The 26031-nt window shown below is 41.3% G+C and overlaps 1 protein-coding gene across 1 annotated transcript in view; it reads left to right on the forward strand.

Annotated features, from left to right (window-relative positions):
• FAT4 (FAT atypical cadherin 4) overlaps window positions 1-26031 on the forward strand; it is a 123877-nt gene that overhangs the window by 61539 nt on the left and 36307 nt on the right. The window contains exons 2-6 of the mRNA XM_069012308.1: window positions 1328-1459; window positions 4176-4437; window positions 6141-6491; window positions 10600-11522; window positions 12254-12428. Coding sequence (XP_068868409.1) covers window positions 1328-1459; window positions 4176-4437; window positions 6141-6491; window positions 10600-11522; window positions 12254-12428 — 1843 coding nt within the window. The remainder of the gene's footprint in view (window positions 1-1327; window positions 1460-4175; window positions 4438-6140; window positions 6492-10599; window positions 11523-12253; window positions 12429-26031) is intronic.

Raw genomic sequence — 26031 nt, forward strand, 5'->3', positions numbered from 1 at the left:
CTATAAAAGACCACTGTTTTGTCTCCTCTTCCAGCAGATACAGCTATTATATTAATATTTCCCTAACAATAATATTAATGTAACATTTCCTCTGGTTTTTAGATCATCCTGGTGATCAAGTCAGAAGAGCTTGGCAATTGGTGGTCCTTATGAAAACAGAACAGAGAAGAAAATCTTATGACAGGGGACTAGAAACAGTTGAAATCATAGACTTTGGATCACCAGTAATGTCTATGTTAGGTATATACAGAACGACCCAATCCATATATTTTCAACTAAGTGTAGGAAGAGTCCTTCTGGATAAGGGCATAGCAGATTCTGTCGTGTAAATAATGTTTTGTCTGTCAAGTTAGGTACCTTCTTTAAGTCATCCACACCTTTACCTTTTACCTTTCTCTTTTCCTTGGTAAGACTTCTTTCAGCTACTCATTTGCTTCTTAGTGGGTCTTCAGAGTTTGGTGACTGTTCAGTATTTTGGGTCCAAAACCTTACTTTTTTTTTCATGATAAATATAAAACAGCTGTGTCTTCTTTTTCTACTTTGGAATATCACGTTCCAGACCCAGCAACAAGAGAAAACGTAGCTCTGCATCTTTTTGAATTAGCATCAGCAGGGCAGCAATCTTGCTTATGAAAAACTGAGGATAAAGATCACGAAACAACCTTTCAGGAACTATCATTCTTACTTGGAAAAGCATACAAATATGGCATGTGAAAAGAACATTTGCTGCGTTTTGGATAGGCAAGGAGAGTAGATGCTAGTGGGTGCTCCTAAAGTAACGTTTATGTTTGCAATTAGAGGGGAGTTTTGCGAGAGAGAGAAAAGCAGATTATTTGTTATAAAATATATTAAGTGCAAGGGTGTTTTTTCCCCTCTCGGAACGGAGAGTTGCCAATATATAAACATTTCAGAGAGAATTTTACACCACCTCATCTTCATGTCAGGCAGCATTTAATGGTTGAACGATCTCCTGCCCCAGCACTTGGCAGTTATTCTCCAGGGGCTGACTTTGAGGATTACAATGACAGTCTATCAGTGGATCTTTTCCAATATAAACTAGACTAGGACCATTTAAAATCAGTTGCTATCAACAAGTCAAATTAACTTTATTTGTGTTAGAGGTTTTCCTAGGAGTATTTTATAACAGCGTGGAATTTTAATATCCGGACGGGCTTTTCCTATTGTTGGTGTGATTTGGGAATGTGCTAATTCATGTGATTTAAAGCAATTTACCTGATTTCTTTCAGAATTATCTGATTAGTAACATTCAGGTCCTATGAGCATCCAGCACTCACTCAACATTTTTTCCCATTCCTGCTTTTTACAGGTAGAAATAACACTTCAGGATATCAATGACAACCCACCAGTATTCCCCACAGACATGCTCGATCTGACGGTAGAGGAGAATATAGGAGATGGATCCAAAATACTGCAGCTGACAGCCATGGATGCTGATGAGGTAGGAGCATGGTTTCAGTTTTGAATGTCGGTACTAGAAGTGCCATTCTGGACATGTTTTTACCTGTTCCCTTCATCCCTTTGTGTGAGCTTGGCCTTAGGAATCATGGCAGTCATTCACAAAATTCTGTCCGGTATCATGGAGGTCTAAACCAGCTTTGAAACCAAGATGATGTAGTTCAGCCCAGTTCCAAAGTGTGCAATGAAATTATTCTGAGGCAAGCCTTGGAGAACAAGAAAAATTCTGATGATGCCTGCTTTCCCTTTGAGTAGACCTAACAAAGATCAGTATTATCCCTTCCAAAAGAATGTTTTATTTTACCAAAAAGAGGGGAAAAGAAACAATGCTTAAATGTGTGCTCTGTACATGAACCTGTTTGCAAAATAGTTATGCCCACTTAGATTCATTATTAGGAGAATGATGCAACTAAGGTGCTATGAATAACTTAAAATGCTGTTGATGCATTCCTTTATTTTAGAAACTTAAGTTACAAAAATGTTAATCATGTTATTTTTGTTTACTTGAACAGTTTCTTTCCATGAGGGAAAAGCCTAAAAAGTCAATATAATAATGTAAAAAGTTTGTGTTATCATTAAAATGTAAAGTTACACTTGAAAACAACAAGCAGTTCTTGTTTTCAAATAATAGGGCAATTCAACCTCCTCAAGAGAATTTTATTCCTGGCCTTTTTTGTGTTAGCTTGGTTAGTCTTCCTGTGATTGTTAATTGGTGTACTTAATCTTACTACTACAGAGGGAACCACGGGAACACCCCCGGGAATGGTTCTAATGCGATTGTAAATATTTTGGTTTTCTCTTTATTTTCCAGTAGTAGCCTGATATACAGACAAAACCCAGGATTTTGGGAAGGTGCACATCTGTAACAAAAATTTTAGCTGTTTGTCTTTATTTTAGGAAGCAGTAAATACTGAACTACCACTCTCTGATGTGGTATGGCAAATATATGTAAGATTAGAGCAGTATCTTATGCTCCAGCCTTTTTTTAACCATTCCTGAACTGCACCTAAGCTGTTACCCATTCTGAAGCACTCCATCCAGTGGAAAGGGATTTGTTACCCTAGAGAGAAATCAGTCAGTCCTTTTCTCAAAAGGAATGATTTCAATTTCCCTACCAGAACATTTGTAACTCAAACTCTTTACAAAGAGCCCAAGTTTTCCTAGCAATGTGCAGTTTAGAGTCAAGCTACCTTTTTATTCCCCATCCCCCTTTTTGAAGTTGAGGGCACAGTATAAACCCAGTATCACACATGGCTGTGGTTTTAGCTGCACTCTGTTAGGACTCTGGGTGGTCAAACACAGGGTGAAGAATGTGGTCACCTCTGAAAATTCTCATGAGATGTGATGGCTAAGCCACACAATTGGAGGAAAGCGTGTTGACAGCCTCTAGGCACACCTGAGCACATAGCTGAAGCACTGCACGCAGCTCTTCAGGGCTGGGCACCTGCAGAAGCCTGCTTTCTTTCTAAATTTCCTTTTATCAGTTAGCTTAGTCTGACTCTTTGAAACAACACCCCAGAGAGAAAGTTTGGCACGGGGCACTCTGGTGAGGTCAGGTAACTACTGCTTGTCTCTCCTCTTGCAAATAGGAGCAGGTGTTTATCTCTGTTAATTTGCTTTTTTAGGCAGGAGTATTTGAAACAGCCATAGAATTCCTTTCTGCCTGATCTTTTTGATCTGCTGTTCATTGCACAAGTGCCACTGGTGTGTCAGCAGCAGGTTTCAGCTGTGAAAGCTGAACTCTGGCCTGGCACCAGAGGAGGGCACAGTAAATATCTGCTTGCATTTCCAGGCACCATCAGCACACAGGGTTTAGGTACTGTATCTGGTGTTAGAGGCTACCAAACCTTCAGTATCCTTAAGCCTGTCTTGGAAAAAGAAGTACATGACATTTTTCTATGTAACGTTATTTTTTCTTAATTTTCCTTTCAACCAAAATGCTCAAAGTCCACATGGATGATTTTTTTTTCCACCCCTGAGAACAAATGAAATTTTTTGGCCCAAAAGCAAATGCTTTTGACTTGCAGCACAACCCAAGAAATCAGAACTGTGATTTTAATGATGTGTGATTTATCACTTTGGGGCTTTTTATTTACGGGGGTAAATACATATCCATGCAGAAACTGACCTTTGAGGGCTGCTGCAAGCACAGCCTCCATGAGTTTCTCCTGACCATGAGCTGTGGCCTTTGCCATGCGTGGTGGCTGGAAGAGCTGCCACATGGCTGCCTCAGGTCTCCCCTCCCTCCCTTCCTCTCCTGCTCCCTCCATGCCATCTCCAGAGAGCAAGAAAGGCAGAGCTGATCCCACTGCCAGAGATTTAATTTAATCTTCAAACATAAAAGAAGAATAAACATTGATCCTTATTAAGATGTCACACTGCTCGGTGATGCTGGCTTGAAACTAAAACAGGTAACAGAGGTTTTTGGTATCGACTGGATGAAATCCTTTTGTGAACAGTGGAGCACAAAGTATCTGGGTAATCTCATCATTTCACGTCTCACAAATAAAAACTGTGTGCATATGTGTCTTTACTGTGGGATTGAAGCAGGGACTGGGCAGGAAGGCTGTTTATTGAAGGAAACTGTTTGGAAAAATAATCTCCAAGTGTAGTTACTGGAACGATCCTTGTCTTACTGCAAGTTATGATGTGGTTTTCCTGGCAAATAACGTGATTTGACCACTTCTGTTCTGACTTAGGGAGCCAATGCCCTGGTCACATACACCATTATCAGTGGTGCAGATGATAGCTTCCACATTGATCCCGAGTCAGGGGAGCTGATAGCCACCAAGCGCCTGGACCGCGAGCGCCGCTCCAAGTACTCCCTGCTGGTCCGTGCTGACGATGGCCTGCAGTCCTCGGACATGAGGATAAACATCACTGTCAGCGACGTTAATGACCACATCCCCAAGTTCTCCAGGCCAGTCTACTCCTTTGACATCCCAGAAGATGCCACTCCAGGTAAACAGGAAATGGAAATACCACCACTGACCTCTCAAGTGGTTGTTTTCTTCTTTTTAAGGTGGTTTCGTATGCAAGTGTTTTGATGCTTAAAAGGTGGGTTATAAACTAGAAAATATTTAGATCGAAAAGAGTTTTCAAGTACTGTGCTCTATTACACGACTCCAGGTGAAAAATGAATATTACTTCCAAGATTCTATACAGATTGCTAGTACAAAAGCAGTATCTGCCAGTAGCATCTCAGAAGCTTATTGTAAAACATGAATAAACCAAGGAGATGCAAATGACATGGTGATAGCTTTTAAGCTTTTATTAGGGCTTTCATAAGCATGGGAGTCTCAGTTTGGAATAACCAAGATCACCCCCGTGCCTCAGACTTTTGCACTCTGCCCCACAGTCCCTGTCCCAAAATTTGGTGGTGTTTTGCATTAAAGGTTTACAGAGTAATCAGCTGTGTCTCAGGAATCTGATCTGGGAGTAATTGAGATGTCTGTATAGCACAGAGTGCTTTGGTTGCTGATCCCCAGCCATTCTCTCTTTTCTCTCAGAGCCTTGAGTCATGGTCTGTTCTAGCAGGAATGACCCTGGAAAAGGCAAGCCTAATTCCCTCCACATTAAAATGAGACTTCTCTCATTAATCATTTTTAGGGTGTACATTAGTGCTTTATTCCCATCTTAGCAGTGATGGATGCTGAAGGAACAAATAGGCTGATTTTCTGTTAAAGTACTGCATCTTCTCCTGTTCTATTCTCCAGCAGTCCTGGAGCAGCTGGCAGGCTCACCTGGAGGGGAAGGGCCATGATGTTTCCCCTTTGAGGTTCCACTTTCTATCCCAGAGAGTAATCCCCATTCCTCTTGTTAAAGGAACATTAGAGCTTGAGCTAATCAATGGGGTGTGAAAGATACCACTATATCCAGCTGGATTAAAGGGGGCTATAGCACTCTTCTTTGTTCTGATGATATAAGCAGTTTTCATTGCTGGAAAATAGTTAACTGTGCTGCACGTAGTTCATCTGGTTCCAGGGAAAGGAAATTTAATGATTTATTTTCTTGGAAATGAGCTGATCTTAATTATAATTAGTGCTCGAAATACTAAAAAGTGACACTTGATTTCCAAACTCGAGTCAGATAGGTCAGTCATGCGAGGGCAGCTATGCAGAAATGAAAACACTGGCACAAATTCACAGGGCGTTGAATTTCAGAAAACAGCGGAGAAGGGACCCCTATAAGGTTTCTAGTTTTCTAACCGCAGTTACCCTGCAAAGGCACTGTTTCAAAAAGCAGAGCTGGGATATCTGGTATGTACTCATATTTTGGTTTCTGCATTTGGAAAGAAACATCTAGAAGGTTCCAGGACTTGTGATTGTCTGCGGCAAAGAGAGGGTCCTTTGAGTCATAGAAAGACAATACCTAGCAGGAGAAAAGGTATTTTTGCCCCTGTTGATGTCTAATTTGCATAAAGATAAAAACCATTCCTGGCCATTTCTTACGGTGTTTGAGTAGCCCTTTAAAGCAACAATATGTTGTCCCTTTCAGCTTTGAAAAAAACTTTTGCAATGGTTATTCACGCAGTGTTGAGGCTTGAATTTCTCTTGGAGGACATCTCTCATCTGTGGATCTGCTTGATGGTGAGCTGGCTCTGGGCAGCCCAGGGAGCTGCCTGTTGCAAGTGCCTGATGGTGCTCTGCTGTTGTGCCATGCAGGTTCCTTGGTAGCAGCCATTCTTGCCACTGATGATGACTCGGGTGTCAACGGGGAGATCACGTACACCGTAAGCGAGGATGATGAAGAGGGAATCTTCTTCCTGAATCCTGTCACCGGGGTCTTCAACCTGACCCGGGCCCTGGACTACGAAGCACAGCAGTACTACATCCTCACTGTCCGTGCTGAGGATGGGGGAGGCCAGTCCACGGCCATCAGGGTGTACTTCAACATCCTGGACGTCAATGACAACGCGCCCGTGTTCAGCATGGCCTCCTACAGCACTTCCTTGATGGAGAACCTGCCCCCGGGATCCGCCATCCTCAACTTCAGCGTCGCTGATGCCGATGATGGTAGGAGTTCCCTCACATTCTGTGTCTGTGATCATAAAGCTGTCTTTCCCCTTAGCAACCTATTAGAAGACTTACTAAAGAGGGAAAATTAGGGCTACCCGTAAGTCGCTGCTCTCATATGCTTAAATTCACATTTAAAGTAGACCTAAGTCTGGCAACTCTTTTTCTGAAAGTTCATTGTAAGTTCTGAAGAGGGTTGTGGTAATATCAGATGTTATCTGCAGCCATCATAAACGTACTGTAACTTGTAAGTCTATCATGAAGACAGTTGTCATCTACAAGGTATTGATAGTGGAGGTTAAAAAAACCTGTTGAAAGGGATCTTGGGAACATTTCTCATTAAAATAGGCTTTAATCTTGGGATTGTTTATGGCATCCAGAAGGTGTTAATGTGTTGGAGTGTAAAAGGTATGATTTTTATAGCTTTCTTAACCATTTTGCCATACAGTTTGTACCCAAGTAAGAATAATTATAGAAGATGACCATAAAATATGTAAACATCGTTCCATCGTGTACCGCATTTTCTGAAGTGTCCACAGACATTACCCAGTGTGACTTTATGCAAAACTCTTCATTCATAGCAATCACAGTGACTTTACAGGTGAAGGTTATTTTTGTGACATGTTGAGCAACCTTGTCTCCTCTCAACTTGACAGGGGCTCAGCGGAGCCCACGGAATTGTCTCGCACTGAAATGTCCTTCAAGGACAAAGCACCTACATGCTTTGAGGAATCCTGTTTGTGCACCTAAATTGGCTGACCCTATCAAGATTACTCAGTAAAGCAGTTTTTCCTCAGGAAATGCTGAGTTGTTGAACTCCAACATTTTTGTGGGGAGATAAATTTTGCGCTGATGATTTTCCATGGTAAAAATTGTGTAACTGGTTTTGAGATCAAATTGAGGAAAGGAGAAGAGATTCCATAAGATAAGCCAACAAATCAGAAGTCAAAACTTTGTGATACTGGCTGCTCTTGCATGAATCTCTCTTTCACCACACTTGTTAAGGCTTTTATTTGATGTAAACTAAACATAAGTTGGAGGAGGAACTTGTGCTTGTGTCGTGCATTCCCAGGGAAGGGATTGTTCCTTCAGACTTGTAGATAAATGGGTTTGTGTCCATCTCCTCCTTTGTTTCTTATTTTCCTGTCAAGACTACAACACTTGGTTTCAAATCCTTTTGGAAGTTAATTTCACTTCACCCTTATGGGTCTGTTTTCCTTTTCTCTTGCACCTCATACATTAATTTCCATCTGTGCACAGTGGATGGGAACTATATCATAGCACTGACATATCAATTCACATTCATCACACACTCAGTTATCAAGGAGGCAAATGAGTATTTGAGGAGCAATGCAATGAGAAGTCAGATATCTTGCTTTTTATGTTTTCTGGCACACTTGCTTTTCTAGCAGGCTGGATTTAAAATTAATAGGGCAGAAATATCATTTCAAGAGCGTGCCAGGTTGAGTTCTCCCATAAGACTGTAACTTAAGCACATGTTATGATCTATTGTTGTTTCTGTTTCAAGCTCAGACTTGTTATCTTGTGTTGTCTTATATTTATCTAGAGCACTGAAATAGCTAGTGCTAGTATTATACTCTTCTCCATGTGCTCACAGATAATGCACTCAATACAAATATAATTTCGTTGATTATTTATGTTACATGATCCCATAGTTTGAAGGAGCTCTGAAAAGACATTGTTTTATAATGAGGCATGGCTGTTGTTTTAGGAGAAACACTGATAAAGGACAGAAATATGGTGATAGTGAAACTGCTTCAATTTTAGTTTTCTTGTTCAGCACACCCCTTGGGAAACAGCAGCTGTTTATCTCAGCTTGGACTGTTGCATGTACAGATCCATAGTAAATATCAGCTACGGCTCTTGGATATTCAATATTGTAGTAATATAATAATATATACTAAAGAACTCAGTTACCATAAAGACATTCATTTTGAGATTCAGATTTTATTTTTTTCAAAGAATTAACAGGAAAAATATCCGAGGAAAGCACACACACATTTGTCAGTTTGTTAAAAAGTATGGTAAGGTATTCCCCCAGGCAAAGCTGGTGTAATTTCTCAGCTAAACTCTACCGATATTTATAGAATGGCAGAGGGGAAGTAGTTTTGTTGGGTCTTTTTTTAGTCTCATTAGTAAATAAATAAAAATAGAAACAAAGCCCTTTAGAGTGTTATCATGAATTTGGTGACTCCATGTCTGTCTTTTCAGTGTTTTATCAGATTAAGCATCAGATTAAATAAACCTAAAGTTCAACAAAGAGGATGTCTCTACAGTCTCCCTAAGAAAAGCCCAGTTCCAAACCTTGGAAGGGGGGATGGATGAGGTGCACAATGCCAGCTTGGCATGCTGTGTTAAAAAAAAGAATAGTTCCCTAAGTGGCCTTCCTGGCTCCACTGATATTCAGGCAAATCTTCTGTTTCACAGTTTAACTTATATTAGTATTACCAGCAAGGAAACCCATGAGAATACAGGACAAAGAATGAAAGGTTCATGGAGGTGATAAGGAAGAGTAAACAAATTTTTTCTTAGGAATAAACACCAGAAAAACACTGGGGTGGGAGTGGGTGGAGGAAATAGAGTATTTTTTAAAGTAATTTTCTTTTGCAGGACCCAAATCCTACCCATCTCCAAAAATCAACAAAAATCTTGAATTGCCAGAAAGTACTTTACTGAAATCAAGACTTTTATTCATGTAATTAGTCATTTGAAAATAGAACTGAACAAAAATCAGAGTAACATTAAACTTTCACCATCCTTCACTTGATCAAAGTACTGGAGAAACACTAGTATCTGGCAGATAAATGTATTAATGTTTTAAATTGCATTCAAATATTTTGTCTTTCATGTTTCGTTCTATTCATTTTATAATTTAACTCCTACAAGAGGAAAAACAGAGGGAAAGATGCCAATTAGAGTGGCCACATGTAAGACTAGATTTCTCAAGTCTGAGCATAATAAACAGCAGAGATTAATAAGTCTAATGCAGGAATAATTTTATTATCAAAGCAATTCACTAGGAGAGAAAAGAGCTTCTGAGTAAAAATGACAAAATGCACAGCAATCAGTGAAATGGGCAGCTTGGTTTCTTTGCATGAACAAGCTAGTTTGAGGGGTAAATTAGTAGCTAATGGTTGGTTAATTTACTGACCCTAAACACAGTCTTGAATATGCAAAGCAAGAAAAAAAAAATTAAATTAATTAAAATAGGAGTAAGATAGAGGAGAAGAAACTTGTCTCACAATTGGATGTTCCCAATAATTAGCTGTTCAGAGTGAACTGTAGAATCGAAGCAATAACACACATTATTTCTTACATGGAATATGTAAGGATGTTTCACAGCCCTGTCCAGGTTCAGGATGTATTTCCCTTACTGGAATGATAAATCTCTCCCCTGACCATAATTGCTAGTTATGTTTTGATCATGAGATGAGTGAGGGCTGTTCATCTGATATTTTGGAATACCATGCCATATATGGGAAGCATACCTTTCCCCACTATTCACTCTTGGCTTGCTCCGGCTAGGCTTGGGAGTTTCTGCTTGTGGCTTTTTTAATTGAGTGGAAGAATTCATGAAATAATTACATTAATAATAATGTTGCTCGGTTGAACTGGGAATAATGGAGGAAACCAGATGTTCAATGAGCAGCAGAACTACTGAGTCTTGGTTTCTGAAGGAAAACCCTTCAAATCCTTTATCCCCAACCATTTTAGATGGGGAAAAATTACTCGTGGTGCCACCGTGCAGCTCCTGCTGAATGAAATGCAGAGATGAACCCTGACAGACATTCCCTCTGCGGCCTCTCCAATTAACGTCCTCCCTCTCTCTTTCATGAATATTACCATGTCAGAAAATAATCATTTCAAAGGTTTCTTCCCCACTCTGAAACTTGCCTGAAATGAGCAGATGGATTCAAAAATGGTGATGAGGAAGCTGAACACTTCACGTGGTTGTATAGGAACCACGTGGTTCATATCCATAGAAAAATGAAGGAAAATTTCCTGTGGAAACAAGGCTAGAAATATTGATACCTAGGTTGGTGGGATGAATTAATATTATCTACCTTTCTTCTCCCTCCCCAACCAGGCCCCAACTCTCAGCTGTCCTTCAGCATCGCGTCCGGGGACAGCGCGGGGCAGTTCAGCATCGACAACAGCGGCGTGTTGAGCATCCGGCAGCCTCTGGATCGGGAAAGCCAGTCCTTCTACAGCCTCGTCGTGCAAGCCCATGACATGGCCCCCCTCCCAGCCTCCAGGTACACCAGCACAGCCCAAGTTTCAATCATTCTGCTCGATGTGAACGACAGCCCTCCGAGCTTTACCTCCCCTAAGCTGACCTACGTCCCGGAGAACACGCCCATAGATACGGTGGTGTTCAAAGCACAGGCAACTGATCCCGACAGTGGCCCCAACAGCTACATCGAGTACAGCCTGCTCCGGCCTCTGGGAAACAAGTTCAGCATCGGCACTATCGATGGGGAAGTGAGGCTCACTGGAGAGCTCGACAGAGAAGCCGTGGCCAACTACACCTTGACTGTGGTAGCCACAGACAAGGGCCAGCCATCCCTTTCTTCGTCTACGGATGTGGTGGTGATAGTCCTGGACATTAATGACAACAACCCGCTCTTTGCCCAGAAGCTGTACAAGGTAGAGGTGTCAGAAAATACTTTGACAGGGACAGATTTAATCCAGGTGTTGGCTACAGATGCAGATGAAGGGACAAACGGGCAGGTCCGCTACGCCATCGTGAGCGGAGATGCCAACAATGAGTTTCGGATCGATTCTGTGACAGGGGTGATAACTGTGGCCAAGCCTCTGGATAGAGAGAAGCAGCCCTCCTACACACTGACTGTTCAGTCATCTGACCGTGGGAGCAGCCCCAGGACTGATACCACAACAGTCAGTATTGTTCTGAAGGACGTTAATGATTTCATTCCCACATTTGAGCTTTCTCCCTACTCTGTGAACGTCCCCGAGAATTTGGAGACGCTCCCAAAAGTTATTCTGCAGGTGGGTACATTCAGCAATAAATATGTGTCTCTGACAATTAGTAGCATGCCTACATGGTATTAATACCCAGTGTCCTTCCTCCAAAATTAAAAAGGGGCAAAACAATGGAAAAGTTGCCTCTTGGCTTTAATTGAATTTGCAGTCATTGTTGGCTTGTTTTCCTTTTTTGTTTGTATGGGTGCGTTTTTTTTGACCAAAAGTTACTATTATGCTTTGGAGTTCTGTTTGTGTTTTCCCTACCTATCCTCATGCCTCCACTGGGACTCTAAGAGTCTGCTCTATCTCTCATCTCATTCTCAACTTCCATGCAACAAATCTCGCAATCTAGTCATTGCCTACATGGGATGAGGCCGTGTGCCAAATATTGAGAGAGAACTAGATGGATTCTGACAGCAGGACATGCAGTGCTTGCTCTCATACAGAGCTTAGCCTATACCAGGTCATTTGTGGTTTTCACAGAGCCCCAACACAGTTTTTCTGTATTTATGCTCAAGAAAAATAGGTAATCAACTATTAAATATTTTCAAACTATGTTTTTTAAATCCACCATCACTGTGTTAAGTTTTTTTTTTACAATTACAGCTCATTTATACTTGTAGCATTTGCATTAATTCAACCCGTTAATTTGGATTATTATCACAGAGAATGTGTCCTCTATCCCAGTCTAATTTTCCAGACCTCCTGCGCTCATCAGGTGTTTGATATCTCTTCTGTTTGCATTGCTTGTGTAGGTTGTAGCAAGGGATGATGACCAAGGGCTGAACAGCAAGCTGACCTACGTGCTGGTGGCTGGCAACGAAGAGGAAGCCTTCACTCTCTCGGGCAGCGGAGAGCTGCGCCTGGTGCGGAGCCTGGACCGGGAGGCCAAGGAGCAGTACCTGCTCCTGGTCACGGCTGCTGATGCAGGTGAGGCAACTAAAAACTCTCTTCTGCTGAGGTCATGTGGAAAACAATGCATTCTGGACAAAAACATAAATGTTTTCGTGGTGGTGGTCTGAAACTTTAGCGGATGGAGATTGTGTAGCCGTGTTGAATGGAGAGCTCTGTGGGGAGAGCCGGGCTGACCTGATGTCAAAGGGAATTTGGTTTCTGGAAATCAGGATTTTATGTCCAGTTTTCTGCTGTTAGTAGTACTCACTACAGATTTAGGTAGGTGGATTTTTGCCCTGCAGTAGTAAGTGGTCCTACCTAAGTCATTAGAGCTTCATGCATGACTACAAAAAACCAGTTCAAACGGCAATAAAACCCTATATAATGTTGGCATCACAAATGTGCAGAGGTCACACCTGTGGCCAGAAAACAGCTATGGACTACCCAGTTAATCTTACTGAAATCTTATCCCTGAAAAGTAACAAGAATTTGCATTTCAGTATTTTAATTTTCTGCTTTGCTCAGCATCCAGTCATATGTTTGCTCCACAGTACCAAATGTATTCCAAGTTTTTTCATTTTAAAACAGGACGTGAAGTCTTCTTATGAAGATTAATTACACTTTCACTTGAGGTGTCCAAGCACAAAAGTTTGGTTTCAGATTTTGGTGTGAGTATTATTAACAAAGACATCCTGCATCATACTTTGGACTGATCTCCGGTCTCCCATGGTTTGATGGATTTAATTTACTGCAGAATTTGTTCCTGCTTTCTAGCAGTAAAAATAGAACCAAACCCGACTTGCTGACAAGTGAATACAGTTTTGTTTTCTGCCATGCTGTGTGCAGTATCTTGTGCCAGTGACAATAGCTATGGCTTATATTTTCCTATTGCAGCAGTGCTCAGGTATTCCACAGTCTGAGCACAGCCGAAGCTGCAAAACACAATTTTAGGGCTTGAGGTATCATTTGTCTTGTACTTTGGCTAGAGATACTGTGTGCTTTATGGTTTTTACACTGGCTTTCCATTACTCTGTAGCCTTGAACTGATCACTTGTGACTTGGACTCGCTTGAACGTCCTCATGTTCCTTCTGAAGCTGAGGCTGGATTTGTCTTGATGTCTCTTTGGTCTCTCAGTCCAAGCTGGCAGAAGTCAGTGAGGGCTGTACAGAACAAAGTACCCAAAGACTAAACTGATAAAAGGGGTGGCATGCAGCCAGCAATTATTGTCCTTCTTGGAAGAGGGAGGGGAGCAGTACTCAGCTGTACCCCGCTCCTAGCACTGTGTGTAAGACAAGAGTTTGACCAGAGCACAGGCTTTTCCTAGATTCTGATCCCTAAAGAAAAATACAAAATCTAGGAGCTTTAACCAACAGTTAAATCCAGCAGTCCCAAATGAAAATATTTACTTGTGTTGGGAGATCTCTGAGTTTCAGGTAATCCAGGGAGATGTTAATACATGAAGTGTGCATGGGACCTTTGCCATAAGTGGCTGACAAGAACAGCAGTATGTTTTATGAGTTCCTGTGTTTAAACATGTAGATATCACACTGATTAAACACTGTTTGAAACTTCCTTTTTAAATTTGCTATGTTCTTGTAAAGCTAACGCACAAGTTCCCATGCCCTCCTACTAGTGTTAAAATGTACTAGCAAGTGTGTTCAGCAGTAACTTTAAGCTAAATGTAACTGCTCTGCTATGTTTAAGTTTACAGCCTGACTAATCCACAGCTGGTGTGATTTGGGGTAGTTTTCAGCCAGGCTGGTGAATAGCATTAGCTATCATCTTCTGGTTGCACTGAAGACTTGTTCTGAATTCATACCAGCTAAGAATACATTGAAAACTATGCTAGCCACGATTTATCTAAAACATCACAGGAAAATAGAAGTCTTCCTTAGAAGTCAGTGGCAAAACTTAACTTGATTTCATGGAAGTGGGATGTGAACCATAGGCATAGTAGATATCCAGGTGGTACCACACTGGCTGCTGCTACTCAGTGCCTGCTTCATTAAATGAGGTATTTCTTGCCATGCTGGCAAAAAGATGGGAATAACACAATCTTGAAATGGATAATAAAAGTGTTTGGAATATTTATGTTCTTGAGCAGCTGCTAAATGTTTATAAAAGAAACTCTCACAGGTGTGTCCAGCTCTTTGCCTAACATAACCATTTCTTTTGAGTCTCTCAGTTTGTGTTTGTTTGATAATTCCTAGAAAGAAGGATTTTGCATACAGATCATTTATCCAGAAATATACATGCAAAACAGGTAGGGAAGCTGTGCCTGACAAAGTGTTGAAAAAAGCAGACTTGTCTGAAATTGTCCACATCCATGTTATATTTGAAAATGAATCACGAAAAAGGTATTGTCCTTTGCACTTTGGGGTTGGCTTTTAATAGCTGTAATAAACAGTCTTTCAAGTAGTCTTTAGCAGCCCAAAGAACAGTCTTGCCATATATGGTGCATCTGATTTAAGGTTTGGGGGTTTTTTTACAGATAAAAATCATGGTACACATCCAGATGCAGTTAACTCTGGAAAAGTCCATCAAGAGCAAAATTCTGTCTGTCCAGCCCTCTTCCCATTTTTCTTAGGGTCTGCATCTGAATTTTTATAGGCTGCACTGACTGGTTTAAAGTATTCAGAGATGATATCCTGCTCCTATAGAAGTCTATGCCAACTCTTCCTGTTCTTTCCAGGAAGCAGACACAATACATACTTAGAAGCACTGTTAGACATAAGAACTAATGGATTCCCAACTTAGTTTTGGCTGTTTTCCTGGTATCCTTATCCATAATCAAGGATTTCTAGCTTTTCTTATGTTTATTTTCACTTCATCAAGTCGTGACTGTGGATTCTTGCAGTGTTACCTTAGCCTGTGTAACGGGAAGTTGCTGGAAGAAGGATGACTTGTAATTTCTCATTATTTTTATCTTGAGGTGTCCATCCAATGCACCTTTATAGGTTTTACAGAATGTTTTGGCAGCAGGTACACCGAGTATAACAGCAAGGGAAGGATTAGGATGTGGTAAAGTGTGGAGCCAGCAGGGCTGCATAGGATACAGTGCCTGTGCCCTCAGGGATCTCTGTGCTCTTTCACTGCACACAGGCGTGCTCTCCCAGAGCCCAGATCTTAGTCCTGGGCATGTGAGAAGCACTGTGAGTAGTGAAGAGCTCAGCTGCTCGTAAGCACTGGGGACAGGTCAGGTAGGGGACCACTGGTGGGACCACGTGCACCAGCAGTGGAAATCCGGGCGGTTGTTGAAGAAATGCTTCCCCAAGCAAGAGCTCCCCTCAGGCCCAGGGAAGTCAGTCATGATATATGCACTGTCCTGGCTCTGGCCCAACTATTCCTTGGCCTTGGCTGCTAATCCTCTGCCTGGTCCTCAGGGTGGATCATGGGTTGGTGCAGAGCCTTCCCTCTGTGCTAGGAAAGGGAAGAGACTGACAAAACAACTTCTGGCGCTCAGCTCAGTGATTTGTGTCCATGCAGCCTGCCTCGTGCCCAGTTTCCATAGGACAGTCTGCACAAAGGGTTTTGATTCCTACCTTGGATTATCATCACTCTTCCCTCACTTCTGCACTTCCACTGTGCTCTCACTGTGGCTGGGTCTCGGATATTAGACCGCCACTCTAGGCAGGGGGGATTTATGAGGACACGCAAAGCATCCATCACTGGGAACATTCAGCATCTTCCAGAGCTGTACACCTGTGGCTTTGGTCGAGAAATAAAGCATAATTCAACCCTGAAGCTTAGCCATCCCAGTTTAGAGACCCTCTTGCAGCACAAGCTCTAAGACCAGACTGCATGAATTATAAATAGAGCGACAGGCAAGGTGATGGACTGTGGAATAACAGGAGAGTGTTTAGATTGCAGATGCTGCCCCAGAATGTCTGCTAACATAAACGCCAAGAAACCTACATGCAACTATTTGAATGTCTCTTCACGGGTCTGCTTCTACCACATAAATCTATTCTGCTATGGTGTACCTTTCTTCATGGCAAAATGGTTGGGAAAAGAGACTTGCTACTTTTTGTTTTTTCACCCCATCTGGTGGGGATGCAGCACTAGGTAAACATTCAACTCTGGCAGCATGACAAGAACTGGTGCAGCTGCTTTTATCATCCCTGTTTTTAACGCTTTGAGCAATTTTCTGGACAAATGTTAGCATTCCAACAGTCCTCCTCCTCTTATTTATTGATTGCAGGGATGTGGAGTAGCACATCTGGAAACCTACTCACTGCCTAGGACTACTGTTTAAATAAACTGCAGCCACCATCTCTTGATTGGGTTGGTCAGAATGGCATATTGCCACAATGAAACCAAAATCAAATTGTGATGTTTCTAATTAGAAGCTGTGTTCCTGTGTTTTGGGGTTTTTAAAATTTTATTTTCTTAAATAATCTATTTATTGATTTAGATAAATAGTCCCTAAAGAAATGAATCCGTGGACTGATTATTATATTTAGTTAGCTGCTCTTTGTATACATCCCTGGCCTGGATGAAAAACAACCATATGTTTTTTTCTTTAGAAAATGTTGGTCCCTGACTTATGCATTGTTTCCTTCAAGGATGTAGAAGGGCAACCAAGCAGAGAGGTTATATACTTCTCAGGAATTCTCTTCTGAGCTAGGCTTTTGGTTCCCTTCAATCCTAAAATCAAGTGAAAGACGACAGTGCAGTTGTGTTGTTTTTTAAACACATTTCAAGATATTTCCCAGTTTGGAGTAACAACAGAAGGACAGCTGTATTTTCTAGTAATATTGAGAAAGTCTTAAGGGTCAACACTGTGTGAGATTTAAGTGGCTGAGCTTAAAGACATTTGTACTCATCCTGTTTCCTTAGCAGACACTGTATTTCTACCTAACGCGGAGTCTACAGTGTGAAAAGATGTTGCCTGAAAAGAATGAATATTACTTTTAGAACAAATTTAGCTATTTTTAAATTTTGGTGCTGTCAAAACAAACAAGCAACTCACTTCAGCTAGAGATGTCCTGTTTGCCAGACTTTCTGTGCAATGTTTGCTGAGGCTTTGGTGAGCTAAATGGAGCTGATGTCTGCTCACCTTGGTGCTTAGCAGTTGACAGAAGGATTGCTCTCTTCTGTGGCCTTGTTTTATAGCCACAGCTGTTTCAAAATGAATATTGGGTTCTGTCCCAGCTCTGTTTATTTCCTTGTCTTTATGGAAGCTCTTTCTTGTGTCAGTGATGTCTACTCTAGTCTAGTTTTAGTGGTTTTCTATTTCACTGGCTTTATTATTTTTGCTCTTTTAATACTGGTACTAAAACTATTGTTGCAGTAGTTCTGCATGATTTTTTAATTTATTTCTAAATGGCCCTGTAGAAGAACTGAAATGGCAACATTCATCAATGAGTTTGTAGTGTTCATAGTGTCTTACCATCACCCAAAATCAGGAGACAAGAGAATTGAGAGTGGCATTTTGTGGTTGTGGGAATCTAATAGCAGGGTCTTGCCCTATCACAGAGCCTAGAAACTGTTAGCCCTGTGACATTTTTCTCTAGAAGACAAAAGCTCCAAAAACTATTTAGGAAGAGAGTTTGTGGCAGAGTCAGTCCAATATTCCCTAAAGAATTACTGTCAGGGAAGAGAGCATATCAGTGTCTATAGGATTTGACACATTTCCTCCCCAAAGGAAATGAGGGCTTTAGCCCAGTCCCTCAGAGAACCGCCCCATGAGATGCACAACACAGCCCCAGAATGCCATTTGCTGGATTTAGTCCTCTTTTTGGACTTAAACCTTCATTATTAGATCAATATTTTCAAAATAGCCCAGTGAGAGTCTCTGGGCTAAATCCAAGCATATAAGTTCTCTGGGGTGGGGTGCAGGAGAGACTTATATTCAAGTTCGCAAAGGGCTCAGACTGACCAGCTCAAGCTGAAATATCTGTGAAAACAATGAAAGATTCTCACTCAGATTAAAATAATGCACAGGACTTCATTTTCAAACCAACTCAAACTAGTTTCAGGGGGGGAAAATGCAGGTGTATATCTCTTAAAAAAAAAGATTCAGGCTCATTTATTTAAACTGGAAAACAAGCTAGAACATAATGCTTAATATGTAAAAATTTTCAGGTTAGAAAGAATTGTCTGTTTTTCAGTTTTCAAGCTGTTACACTTCCTCTCTTAACTCTTCATTCATCCATCTTGCTCTGATTAGTTTAGAACTTCTACATCTAAATTAATTTTAAATTGTTGTTCTGCTTACATCACTTACCTGTGAAATTCTGTTTCATATCTGCTAATGAGATCTCTGGATGTAATCTGTTTTGCAGAAGAATACTTAGAGTAGTTCTTAAGCAGTTTATCAGCCTTTGACAAATACTAAGATTTTTCCAGCCTTGGTGATCTTAAACCGTTTTTTAAATTAAACATTACACCTTATAAATTGTAAGTCTGCTAGCTCAATCTTCAAATACAAAGCTACAATTTCAGGAAGCCTTAATTGCAAGGATAAAACAAGTAAAACATGCACATATTGCCTGAACACTTAGCTTGCTGGTTAATCTTCTCTATTTATACAGGGTGTTTTTAAAGCGTAATTCAAAATTGTGCATTACAGGAATTTTGCTGTGGGATATTCAGGAGTCACAAGCCATCAAAAATTGCCTTAGTCAGCAGTTCCTGCAGGAGCCAGCTTCTCTGTTTCTTCTGTTTACAGCAATAACTTATAACAAGGAGGAGTAATTTGGTGGTTTTAAGGAAATATTTTTTTAATGGCTCTGCCTTTCTTCTGAGTTGCTGTTCCACTTTCTTTCAATCTCACTTAGGTCACCAGAGGCCTTGGGTGGGACACATGGACATGCCCACTCTCCCAGCACCGCCTGCCTTGCGGGCACAGGGAGATCATAAAATGGTTTGGGATGGAAGTGACCTTGAACCTCATCGAATTCCAACCTTCTGCCATAGTCAGGGGCACCTTCCATTAGATCAGATCGCTCCAAGCCCCATCCAAACTGGCCTGGGACCCTTCCAGGAACAAGGCAACCACAACTTCCCTGGGCAACCTGTGCCAGGGCCTCACCACCCTTACAGGGAACAATTTCTTCCTTGCACCCTTACAACCAGTCATATGCCATGATTTTTATGAACGTTAAGTTCAGCATTTTCCTTAATTGTTCTTGTTTTGAAACATTTGGTTGCTCTGGAAATAAATGTGTTTCTGGCTAAGAAACGTGCAGTACGTACGTGTGAGATTGTCAAACGTGAAGTTGTGCTAAGTATATATTATACTTTATTGCATGTGTTTTCTTCTCAGTCAGTGTCTGTGTTCCTGTAGGTCTGTAACAGTGTTCCAGCTTTTTTTTTGCCTCTCTGGGTTAACAGCTGCAGGAAACTGCTCCTGATCAGAGGAAGAAAACAGGGATAGGGAAATGTGCCTATACACCAGAGGCCTTAAAACTGCCCCTCTGTGTCCCTTTCTTACAACAGCATGTTAAATCAATCATAATGTGTTGTTGCCCGTGTTCTGAAGCCCCAAAACTTAATGAATTCATAGGATATAGTCAGCCAGGAATTTTGGTATTCAAATTTAAAACCCATGTGGATAAAACCGGATGAGCGATCCCATTGTGCATCACTATTTTGGGACTAAGTTTTCTTTTGCACTCTCAAAACAAGTGTGAGTATCTGTGTTTGTGCACAAGCATCAGCCTAAGCATGGCTGGACACGTTGCTTGAACGAGGTTGGACTCTGATCCAGTGATTACTTTATTATTTTGTTTTCACTTTTGATGTTCTCAAACTTAGTTTTGTTTGCTCCCAGTTTATTTAGGCTGCTAGATGGGGGATGATACTAATACCTGATGTAGTACAGAGTCCCTTTTTCTTTTCTTTTTTTTCTTGTTAGATAATACCTGCAAAAGTACAGATCTGTCCCAGCTATCAATCTATTCCCTTGGGTTTTGATGTACAAGTTCTGTTAATTCAAATTTGACACACTCAGAAATTTTGAAAATCTGAGTTTCCTGCATGGTCTCATTCACCACGGTCACCAGCTGACCTGACTGAGAGTACAGCTTCTAACTTTTTAATATCTTTTATTAGCCACATATTTGAGCTTTTGTCTCAAAATAATCTAGGCTCACCAGTTTTTTTAAGACTTAGCATGACAGCCTGTGGTGAAAAATTGAGTAAGAGGAAAACAAAGCACAGTCAACACACCCAGCCAGGACAAATATTTGTGGTGCAATCTTGTAAAAAGAGCTGCTGCTTTTTCTCATTTCACATACGCAGTTTCTTCTTTGTTCTTGGAAAATAAGTTAAAGTCATCCATGTTCCAAATCAAGGTTTGTGTGCACTAGGAATGCAAAGTGTAGTGCAGGCTTGTTGCATTTTCACCTTATCTAGCTCCATATTTATTTTAGGACTCACCAGTTGAGGGAGGCTCAGCACGCTCTGTCTGTATTTAAATGCATTTAGAAAGATTGGCCACTTTATTGTGAGAAAGGCCTTGTTTACTTGAGTGTAAAAGTTAATTCTCTGTGATAACACATACAAGTCCTAGTCCTGGGACTCATTCACTGTTTGACTGGAGAAGTGAAATCCGCTTTGTTGCAAAGCAACACATTTCAGTGATGCAAAAATTCCATTTCTGTTAAATCGCTTTCCAATTTTCAGCATAATGATGTGTTTAATTTACCACAAAACATGGTAAACTGCCTGCAGTATGAGTCCTGATTAGTCATTTAGATTCATTTTATTTCATCTGAATCCTTTTTTTCTTTCATTTTAGTGAAATGTATCTGTGGGTTTTTTGCTTGAGTTTACTGTTAGTTTTCTAGCACGTGATTTAGATATCTTAGTGCTGGCAAAAACTTTTGAGTTCCTGCTTTCTGAAAGGAATGATGGTTTTACTATCTGCTGTGTTAACCATGGTGCAGACAGGACCTAGAAGCCATTAAGGCTTCAAACAATATGTGGATGGTGTGCTGGACACATTCTCCTATTTCTAATTTTTGCTGTGAGCCAAACAGCACCACGCAGCCGAGATAATTTCCAATAGCATCATCTTTTCCTGAGCTTTCTTGAAGAACCTAAGTGGCTTTGCAAGTTTCCTTCCATGGTTTTTTTTCTTGCTGGTCCAGTGCACTAAGTGCTCTGATCATTCCTCACTCACCCAGATGTGGTGTGGAGAGCTGAACATGTACCAGAGCAGACACTGCCATGTGTTTGGGGATTCCAGGGAGCCCAAACAGCGTCCCTTTCCCATTCCCCAGGACAAGGGACAAGCACACAGTGTTCCCTTCTTCCAAGGGTGCGTGGATAGACCAAGGCAAAAGTGAAAGTAGCCTTTAGGTGCATCCCTTGTGGGTGACTTTGTGGCTTCGAAGCATCAGTATAAGTGGGGGCAATGAGTGGCTTATGATGAGTTCATCCAGAAAGGTGTATTGTCCTCTCTTTGCTGGTTATCCAGCATTTGAGAAATAGAGATTATCAGGTAAATGGTATTTCTCCCCACCGTCACCTTCCTGCATTTTGTTTCCTTTCTTCTACTTGTATTGATGCACAGAGCCATTATTTTTCATCCCACCTCTCCTGGACAGGGAGAGGAAAAAATTGAGAGGGCTTATTAGAATTTCTAAGGTGACAAATTGCAAATATCATAATATTTTTTGTGGTGATCAGCTGCAAGCAAGCATAGGTGAATGGAGCAGAAAACCTGCTCATAGCTCTTTGCCATCTTGCTGGGACAAGAGAGATCCTGCCCTGTGCCCCTGCCTGACCCACATTCCCCATGGCTGTTTCTTCCTGTCACTTCCTCCAGTGTCTCTTGCAAAGAGGAGAGCCACAGCCCAGTGCTGGCCGAGCCCAAGGTAGCCTCTCATAACCTCTCTCTGTAACTCATCCTCCACCACAGGCCCCCAAGGAGCAGGCTCCCAAGGTCTGCTCCTTCTCTTCATCCCCAGACACATGTTTACTTGCAGATGTAAGCAAAAAAGCTGAAATTTTTGGGAGAGCGTCCGTGGGAAGCAGTTTTCCCCCTGAACTCAGTGTTACTATTTTGACACTATCCCAGGTTAATCTCTGTTTCAACAGTGACGTGTGTGGACGTCTGTGGGACCGTCTGCTTAGTGTATATGTACAGCTGCCACCTAGAAAATAAACTGTGCAGTTCACAGAAACAGACCTCAGCACACAGAGATGGGAAATTCAGAATAATAATGATAATATATGAATGGCACCATCTTATAAATTTTAAAGATTTGATACTCACTGAACAGGAACAGCCAACTTGATCTTTCCCATTCAGTTCACATAGTCAATTTTATGTTCTCTGGTTATTCATCATTTGATGGTTCCTTCACTCCTCAATCCTTCTGGAAAACTTTTTTTCCATCATGGGTATTCTAAGCCTCTGTGAGACATGGTATTTTGGGATTTGGGAAGAAACCTGCTAGTTGTATAACACTAGAGAAATGCTCTAAATGAGGATTGTCTGACAAAGAAATAGTTGCTGCTTCTTCCAAAACATAGCCAGGCTATCATGAAAAATCACAGAAATTTTTAATGGAAGTTCACTGAGGGAAAAGTGTATGTTTGTGGCTTTAGCCCTCAGGGCTGTTTTTAAAAGTACTCAGAGGCTTGTGTGGCTGTGTACAGCAATTTTAGGTAGGTTGTAACATGTCTGGTTTATTAGGAACGGTTTGGGGTCATCTTGTGTGTCTGGCTAATATTGCAGAATTTACACTGAATTTACTGCCCTTATTTATGCAAAATATTAAGAGCAGTTTGAATAAAATAGGGGCGATGCTCTACCATAATAAGAATAACTGACTTGGGGGAGATTTGCTATTGAAGCAAAACTAAGAAATCTGGGAACTCAGCCTGACCATGGAAACTACTTCTCTCACCACAAATATGACATGTACATTTTATGAAACCTGCTTATTACCAAGGGCCAAATTCTGTGGTCCTTATGCAAGCACAGCTTTCACTGGAAGTTCACTGAGGACGGTAGAATTTGGCCCCGAGCTATTTCTTTTCCATATGAAATTACTTCATTTGTAATTTCCTCTTCTTACATTTCTCAGTAACTGCAGAAATGTGAGCTAGTAGTTTAATTTCAACTGAGTAAAAGCTTTGAGGACTCTCTGTGAAATTGCAACTTTATCTTTCGGTGTAATAGAATAAAGGAGTAAATTTGTGGACGTGATATTTTACTTAGAGGGAAAAAAACATATTTGGATAAGTACACAGACAGGAAACCAATGTAAATACGTGAGTTTTTCCATCTAAGTAAGAAGAGAAAGTTTTGGGGTTTTGAGCTGAGGAGCAGTGACTTGGGATGTTACAAACAGCTGAATTAATATTGGACTTCTGGGATGTCTCTGTGAGCACTCTGCAGCCACAAGCTAGTGTTGATGAGGTCTGGGTTACTTATGTTACCCCAGCTAATTTTGTTAGTGCAGTGCTCAGCCTTGGCTGGTACAGTCCCTTCTCTGAGGCTGACACAAATGAGCCCATACTGCACTGCATGGTGCCTTGTAGACACTTCCAGGGAAGAAGGGAAATTGGAGAACAAGGGATTGGGGTATGAGGCAAAGGTTGGGATCTAAAGGCACTGCCACCTCTGTTCATTTTTGTGACTGAACCCATGGAGTGAATTTTCTGGCCTTGGCTTTGTCTTAGCAAATACATTTAAAACAGCGAGTTTCAGGTTTTAGCTGCGAGCTAGCTTTCTTTTCCAGGCTGAATTGCATTACTGATGCTCTTTGAATGTGACTTACCCAAGATTAATTTCTGAATTATATATAAATTGTTTAATCAGCTGCAAAACTTTACAACTTTCAACCTTTCATTTCATTAGCTGCAAGATGAATGTCAATAAAATGCATTTGGAAGGCCAGAGCTTGATGACACACGCAGCAAACGCCGCTGAGGACTCTCTTTCGTTTAATGCAGTAATAATAAACACTTCACAGGCAATATTTCAGCAATCAAGAACACTTTTGCAGGCTTTTCTATCTATATGTGTTTGGCTAAATGACAAAATCGTGAGTTAAAAAAAAAAAAAAGGCTAAAAAATGAGTCAGACTTATTGCCTTAATGTAACTTTCCTGGCTGAAAGCTATTAATTGGCAGAGTGAATTACCTCAGACTAGAGCCGAGAAAGGCCTCTATTGTGTGATGTGAAACCTATACTCCTTGGCTTGCACGTTCTTTCCTCGGCGTTGTGATCCTTCCCCTCTGATCAGCAGCCTCCAAACCCAGCCTTGTGAGATTTATAACACCTTTCAATTGGAAGCTCTGTCATTCAGCCCATTTGGGCATTAAACCACGTTACTGTGAAGCATTTTGTGGTGAAAGATCCTCCTTCCCGTGCAGAGGCTGCTCGCAGCTTCCTCCCGCAGTGCAGTGCGGTGCTTCTTCAGCCTTCAAGGGTTAACATGTGGGAAAATGGGTTGTTATTTCTCCTTTTATATAAGAACTTTGTGTTTGGAGCCCTTGCCAGGAGCAGATGAGACCCAAGAGCAGAGCCTGCCTCCTTCCCAGCCCTAAGGTTGAGCTCCAGCAATAACCTTGGATAGCAGTGACCCAATCATCTGCCGGGCTGGAAGGACTGGGGCGGTCACACGGGGCAGCCTGCGTTCCATCAAGTGACAGCTCCGTGTAATATGCCTGCCTCATGGCAAGGACTCCACCAGTCTCTGGCCCAAAGCATTTCATTATCATTGCTTTTTTCCCAGTCCAGCAAATGCTGAATTGTTGTATCTGAGATGGAAGGGGAAAGCGATGCAGTCTTGGGTAAAACAGTCATCATCTGTCTCTTGAGTAAAAGGGGCCATAACTTAAGTGTTTCATGCTCTGCTATCACTTTTTCCTTCTCCTTCCTATGTATTCAAGGAAAGGAATAATCCCTTTTTTCCAGGGGACCCTCAGTGAAGAATTTGGTTAGCAGAAGATGTCGCTGATTCTTGGCTGAAAAGAACTGTAATGAATGGACTGACAAAACTAACATGAACTTGTAAAAGTCTCCATTGTCTTTTTTTGGATTTGACAAAGGAAAAGCTTAAGAGGGCAAATACTGAGAGATTGCACATGAATAAACATGCTACTTGATGCTCGTTGCTGCTCATCAGAGTTAAGTTTAGAATAACAAGGAGGATGAAAGCCCTGGGTTAAACAAGTTCAGCCTGATTTCCCGTAAGCAGTATCCCATTGAAGCAAGCCTTATTTGCTGCTATAGATGGTCGCTTCTATGGAGAAAATGAGTCTGAACAGGGCTGGAGACTCATTGCAGCCTTCTCACCCACTCCCAGAAGGTCTCCCCAGGTCAGGGCTGTGACTGGCAGTGAAAAAGCCACATGGAAAGCTGGGTTTTGCCACTGTTTCCACTCTATTTGTTTTGCGGACAAATAAATTGAGGGCTGGAGTCTTCACGTCTGTCAGAGTGCCACCTTTGAAGGTCTCCTCGCAGAGAAATAGGAAAGTCAACCACATCTTCAAATTGGTCCTAATTGTTACAGGAAGGCTTTCTGAGCAGTTCCAAGACCATCTTTTTCCACTGAGCTTGTATTACAAAATATTTCTGGAATTAGATGGAGCAAGAGAAATAATATTTTTTTTTGTTTTCTTTGTCTTTCACTACTTGTACTTTATGTCAAGACGACTTTGAAACAAACC

This window comes from Aphelocoma coerulescens, chromosome 4 (assembly GCF_041296385.1).
Source record: "Aphelocoma coerulescens isolate FSJ_1873_10779 chromosome 4, UR_Acoe_1.0, whole genome shotgun sequence".
Classification (NCBI taxonomy): Eukaryota; Metazoa; Chordata; class Aves; order Passeriformes; family Corvidae; genus Aphelocoma; species Aphelocoma coerulescens.